Raw genomic sequence first — 6,399 nt, 5'->3', positions numbered from 1 at the left:
CGCCAATGGTGACTCCAGAAGACCCCGCGATCGGTGTTCGCCCTGGATTTCCTTTGCAGGGTCTCCCACCCCAGTGTGTGATGTCTAAGGCCCTCCACTGGGCCCCGACACTGGGCAAGCTGCGCAGCCGCCCCCCTCCAGCCGCCCCCCGCCCCCCGCCCCCCCGCCGCCCCTCCAGGAGTCCAGCTCGTTAACCCAGAGCGATGCGGGTGCCGGAGTCCGGGCGGCGGCGGCGCCCGGCTGGGTGGGGGCTGCGACGGGCCTTGGCGCGCGCGGGCCGCGGGGCTCAGTTGTGCTGCTGTTCTCTCCGCAGGGACGCCGGCTCCCGGCTGGCCGTGGCGCGCCCCCGGGCTGTGAATGCGACTCGCCCCTCATCCGCGCTCCCCGCCCGCCCGCCCGCCCGCCGGGACGTGGTAGGGGATGCCCAGCTCCCCGGCGATGGCAGTTGGCGCGCTCTCCCGTTCCTTCTTGGTCACCTGCTGCCTGATGGTGGCTCTGTGCAGTCCGAGCATCCCGCTGGAGAAGCTCGCCCAGGCACCGGAGCAGCCGGGCCAGGAGAAGCGCGAGCACGCGTCGCGGGACAGCCCGGGGCGGGTGAGCGAGCTGGGGCGCGCCGCGAGGGACGAGGGCTCCAGTGCCCGGGATTGGAAAAGCAAGAGCAGCCGTGCCTTCGGCAGCCGGGACGCGTGGAGCAAGCAGAAGCAGGCCTGGGCTGCCCAGGGCGGGGGCACCAAAGCCGGGGACTTGCAAGCGCGGCCTCGTGGGGACACCCCGCAGGAGGAAGCCCTGGTGGCAGCCGCCCAGGACGCGATCAGCCCCGAACTCGTACCCACCCCCGAGCTGCCCGAGGAGTACGTGTATCCAGATTACCGCGGGAAAGGCTGCGTGGACGAAAGTGGCTTCGTATACGCGATCGGGGAGAAGTTCGCGCCGGGCCCCTCGGCCTGCCCGTGCATGTGCACCGAGGAGGGCCCGCTGTGCGCACAGCCCGAGTGCCCGCGGCTGCACCCGCGCTGCATCCACGTCGACACCAGCCAGTGCTGCCCGCAGTGCAAGGAGAGGAAGAACTACTGCGAGTTCCGGGGCAAGACCTACCAGACTTTGGAGGAGTTCGTGGTAAGATGAGAACCTGTGTCTGCAGGGCGAGTTCCCACCTTCCTAGAAGGGAGTGAAGCGGCTTGGGTTCTGTGTCCCCTCCCCCTCCCCGCCCACTTGGAAGAAGAGACTGGGGGAGGGGAGGGGCGCTGGAGAGTTGGCGAGCGCTCAGCGCAGGTCCCTTTACACCACCCCACCTCTTCTTTAGGTTCCTTGGGCAGTCCTTCAAAGAGCTACCTTTCCATTCCCAATTCTGGATGGAGGGGTTTGAACTCCCCCCCCCCGCCCGCCCCGCGGGGCATTCAAGGCTTCAAGTGACCGGCAATGAGTTGAGCAGGAATTTATTGTTCCGAATTTGAAAGTGTTACAGTTGCTTTCAATATGTTTGCAACAAACAGTATAATATATTTACCTTGCTGCTGGGTGTGGGGGCTGAAGGGGGCGTGTGTATGCGTTAGCTTTTGACTCGTTAAGGGAAATCACTCATAAATAAGCCAGATCCCTAGATCCTATGTTTGGGCAGGGCCAAATGTTTCTGCTCCCTAAGCGCTGACTCGAGGTGGATGAGCAATAATTTCCCTGAGTTTCTCTGTATTGAGCTCCAGGCTGTTTTTCAAATCCCCTAGCTTCCTTTAACCTCATACCTTCTGAGAGATAGGTTATCCTCTCTCTGTTGCTCTCCCTCTCCCTCTCCATCTCCCTCTCCCTCTCCCTCACCCTGTGTCTCTGTCTGCCTCTCTATTTGTCTCTTGTTCTCTTGTTTTCTCACCATCACCACCTTCTCTCTTTGCACTGGTACCAGGGCTTGAACTTGGGGTATGGCACTGTTCCTGAGCTTTTTTGCTCAAGTCCAGTGCTCTATCACTTGTGCCAAAGCTCTACTTCAGGGTTTGTGTGTGTGTGTGTGTGTGTGTGTGTGTGTGTGTGTGTGTATGTGTGGTTATTTGGATGTACGAGTCATCTTACAGACTTTCCAGCCTGCACTGGCTTCCAAAACCTCGAGAGGTGAGCTAGGCTTTATCTATGTCCATTTGTTGAAGAATGGGAAACTGAGGCACAAAATGTTGAAATGACTTGATGAAGGCAAGGAAGCTAGTAGGAAGCAGATACATGTATGACACTATGCAATTCTACTTCCTCTAGTTCATGCTTTGAACCCCTTCAGCCACTTAAACTAAAAGCCCAGCGTTATCAGGGCATGGGTTTGCCTGAGGGTGTTACCAGCAAACAGCTGCTAGCATCTGGTAAAAATCTCCTCTGAGGCCTGGGACCTCAGAGGTGCACTGTTCGGAGAGTGCCAGAAATATTTTTTCTCACCTGTAGAGGGCATCCTGGAACCTGCAGTTCCTAAAGTGGAGATTGGAATCCCTTGTGAGTTCAGCTTCCCGGGTACAGGATGCAAATGGGCATACTACTGAGTTGTAGCAATCAGTTACTCCGTGCAAAAGAAATGAAAACCAGGAAGGACAGATCTACAGATCAAGTAAAAAAAAGGTGACAAAAAAATCTGAGATTTTGAGTCAGAAAAGCTTCTCTGTGAGATGAGGGACGAACTTACTTCACAGAGCATGGTATAGCTTCAATCCTACCTAATTACTCACAGTCTAAAACTGTAAACAGCTTTGTTGAAAATCTCACAAGAACCAACCTCAGGTGATATTTTAACCCCCTACGGAAATGATTCCCTAAAAATGACTCCTCTCTATAGGGGGCAATGGCAGATGTCTCTCCACATTTTCTAGTGTCCAACAAAACATTTGCTTAAAAATGTTTTAGGTTCATATGATAAATCATACCAAGTTCAAAGATAGGCAATTGTTTGTGAGTTTGGTGTTTGTACTGTTTATAAAGTTCTACAGTCCTTTCTTAGAATGGTCTGGTGCAGTAAAAGAAATAGTTACAGCTTTAATCCAAGAAGCTTGAACCTCTCAGAGACACTACTCTTCTACCTGAGATCAGACACAGGTGGGAAGAATTCAAACTTGTGATTGTGTAACTCTTTGTCACATACTGAAGCAGAAACCATGAATCTTCCTTGGCCTAGGGCAGTAGGGAATCTCTTACTTGCTTCCTGTTTATGAAAGTTTGTAAATCATTAAGGCAGAAAGTGTTTTCAAACTCTGAGGCTGAGACATGACATTGACACAAGGGTGATTGAAAAGATGACAGTCTTTGGAGAGCAGTAAAGCTTTGATACAGCATTAAGTGCAAGTTCTCCCTTCAAATACCATTACCTCCTTAACATCCATTCCATCATTACAAGGTACTCGGATGCACAGAGCCTTGAATGTGGCAAGTTGCTAATAACTTTTAATTAGGTGCTCTCTCAACTAATTGGTAACCTACATGAAGATTTTATTGTAGTGGCATCATATTGGCTACCTATTTTTACCTCAGACACATTTCTAACCGTTCCACTAATTTACTGTGCCTTGATGCAAATCATGTTGTACCTATTTTTTATTTTAATTTTATTGTCAAGGTGATGTACAGAGGGGTTACAGTTACATAAGTAAGGTAGTGAATACATTTCTTGTTGAACTTGTTACCTCCTCCTTCATTTCTCTCCCTTACCCTCCCTCCCATGGCCAAAAAGAAAAGAGAAATGATACGAGACATGTGTCTGAAGTGCTTGGAGCTTCTCTCTCTGAAGGAAAGACAAATAATACAAATGGAGATTAGTATTTACCTTAGCACAGAAGGTTCTAAGACAAATCCTAGGAGTTGCTTGGCCCTGTGAGTCTGTCCTCTGCTTCCTGGAATTTACTATGGATGTGGGCTGGCCCTACTTGGGGTGTGTCTAAAGCCAGCAGCACACAAAACTCCAAAGCCAATAAGAGCTAGTGTTTCCCATCTGTAATCCTGAGATCTGAGGAATGTTGTTCAAAGCCAGGCAAGGCAGGAAAGTCTATGAGATGCTTATCTCCTGTTAGCTAGCAAGAAGCCAGAAGCGGAGCTGTGGCTCAAGTGGGAGAGTGCTAAGTCTTAAGCAAAAAAGCTCAGTGGACAGCACAGAGTTCAAGTCCCAGGAGTAGTGTGCTCATGCACGCGTGCACCCACACATGCATGTGTGCGCGCACACACACACAGGAAGCTTCCTAAGTTTCCTGGTCCTTGGCACATGTTTTCTCCCTATATTCAGAATCCAGCCTTGTCTTTCACCTCCTCCTTGGTCTTTCAGCTCATCAAAACTCCTTTACCTTACAGCTAGCTTAATCTTGACTACATGTCAGTAGAAGATTTCACTGACTGAACAAAACAAAATGCCATCCACGATTCAAGATAATGGGAGCAATACCCTTGTTCCTGAAGAATCTACGTGTCCAAATATCAATGAGAATCATCAGTAGTAGCATTTTCTCTATTGCCTCAAAAGTTATATTATATGTCTTATTCTTAAATGTATGGCAGCAGACATTCAACTTTGAACAAGGAAATGTATCTATTGTCGATGTGCAGAGTAAAGAAAGAGGGGGCAGGAAGACAATATACATTAGTCAGCTAAGGCTCCAAATAAATAACTGGATGCCTTAAACAACATAAATGTATTTCTGGTCTGACCTGGAAACTGAAGGTCAAGGTATGTGCTAGGTGGATTCTTTCTTAAGCTCCTCTCTTTGGCTTACAAGATACTCATTTAGTCTCTGTGGCTTTACTTGTTGTTTTGTCTGGCTATGGAATGTCCATGCCAAAGTTTCTCTTTGGTTTATCCTTCTCACGTGCTGGTGATTAAACCCAAGATCTTGTGCATGCTAAGCAAATGCTCTACCACTGAGCTATATCGTTAAGCCTCATTTTCCTCTTGGTACAATGTTACCAGTCGTATTAGGTTGGAGCCCACTCTCATTACCTCATTTTATCTCAATTATCTGTCGAAAAGACAGGGTCCCCCAGGACAGCTGCGTGTTGAGGACTTCACAATAGGAATTGAAGACACAGTTCAGCCTGTCACATAAGGTGTCAATATAGAGTGTTATCCTCAGAGAAATGGGTTTCAGGTGAAGCAAAGCAAGATGGCGTTGAGAAGAATGCATCAGATCAGCAGCCTGATGCTGGTGGCTCATGCCTGTAATTCTAGCTACTCAGGAGGCTGAGATCTTAGGACGGTGGTTCAAACCCAGCCTGGGAAGTAAACTCCATGAGACTGTTATGTCCAATTAACCACCAGAAAACTGGAAGTGGCTCAAGTGGTAGAGTGCTTGCCTTGAGCTGAAGAGCTCAGGGACAGCGCCCAGGCCCAGAGTTCAAGCCCCATGACTGACAAAAACAACAACAACAACAAAAACAGCATTGGCAGGAAATCCATGAGACTCTTATCACCAATTAACCACCAGAAAACCGGAAGTGGCACAGTGGCTCAAGTGGTAGAGTGCTTGCCTTGAGCTGAAGAGATCAGGGACAGCGCCCAGGCCCAGAGTTCAAGTCCCATGACTGACAAAAAAAAAAAAAAAAAAGAATGCATCAACAAGTGCTCTAGAAGGAAGAAAATGTTTCTAGCAAAAGCACAGAGGGAACAATAATAAACTCATTATTCCATAATGAGTGGCCTACCTTGTCCACTGGGAGCACTGCGTTAGAAGTTCTTCTACTACTTCTGAGAATGGACCCTTGTAGCACATAGAACTAAAAGGTGACTCTAAGGCTCCTCAGTTGAACCATTTTAAATCTCTCCTGATGGCTGCTATCTAATCAAATCTGAAATTCATGAATTAAAAATAATTCTATTTTTTTTATCAACAGGACAAGTTTTTCCCATAAAGGGAGTTCTGGTCCTCTAGGGAGCTCTCGGGCCAAATGGGTGGCTGCAGGCTTACCCAGTAGAATCCGTATGACTCTCTGAAGAGGTCTTTGCAGGATAACTAAGACTCTTACTTTGCTTTTGCTCGGGATGATATCAATTCAAGGTGTCAACGTTGATGATCATAGCTGTGCTTGGAAATTGTATTTGCCTTTGAAGAAAGAGAGAAAATGAATTATTAATAAGTGCTGCATGCTAGACTATCTTTCAAAGTGTTGGAGCTATTGAAGGAGAGAGAGCCAACCGAATTGGGGGGAGGGCTGTAGACAAATTGATCTGGGACCACTGTTGCACCCAGAGCTCACCCGCAGCTTCAGCATTAAACCCATTGCAAAGTCTCACTTCTAGACCTTTATCCATGGAAAAACTACAGTCACATGACATTTGCAACAGATACCTTCATCTGCATAGACCTCTGTTGCAGTTTTGAGAGAGGACAGGTCACTGTGCCTTCAAGTTGAATGGTATCTGTACTCTATCTTGGACATGACTTCACCCAAAACACT

The 6,399-nt window shown here is 48.6% G+C and overlaps 1 protein-coding gene across 1 annotated transcript in view; it reads left to right on the top strand.

The window, feature by feature from the left end:
- The first annotated feature begins 313 nt into the window (after nt 1-313).
- The window catches only part of Vwc2 (von Willebrand factor C domain containing 2), a 142,076-nt gene continuing 135,990 nt past the window's right edge, over nt 314-6,399 (top strand). The window contains exon 1 of the mRNA XM_013024422.1: nt 314-1,116. Within this exon, the coding sequence (XP_012879876.1) occupies nt 421-1,116 (696 nt within the window). The 5' untranslated portion in view covers nt 314-420. The remainder of the gene's footprint in view (nt 1,117-6,399) is intronic.

Source organism: Dipodomys ordii, unplaced genomic scaffold (genome assembly GCF_000151885.1).
Source record: "Dipodomys ordii isolate 6190 unplaced genomic scaffold, Dord_2.0 Scaffold76, whole genome shotgun sequence".
Lineage (NCBI taxonomy): Eukaryota > Metazoa > Chordata > Mammalia > Rodentia > Heteromyidae > Dipodomys > Dipodomys ordii.
The sequence above is the reverse complement of the archived record's forward strand: the minus strand, read 5'-3'. Positions and strand labels throughout refer to the sequence as shown.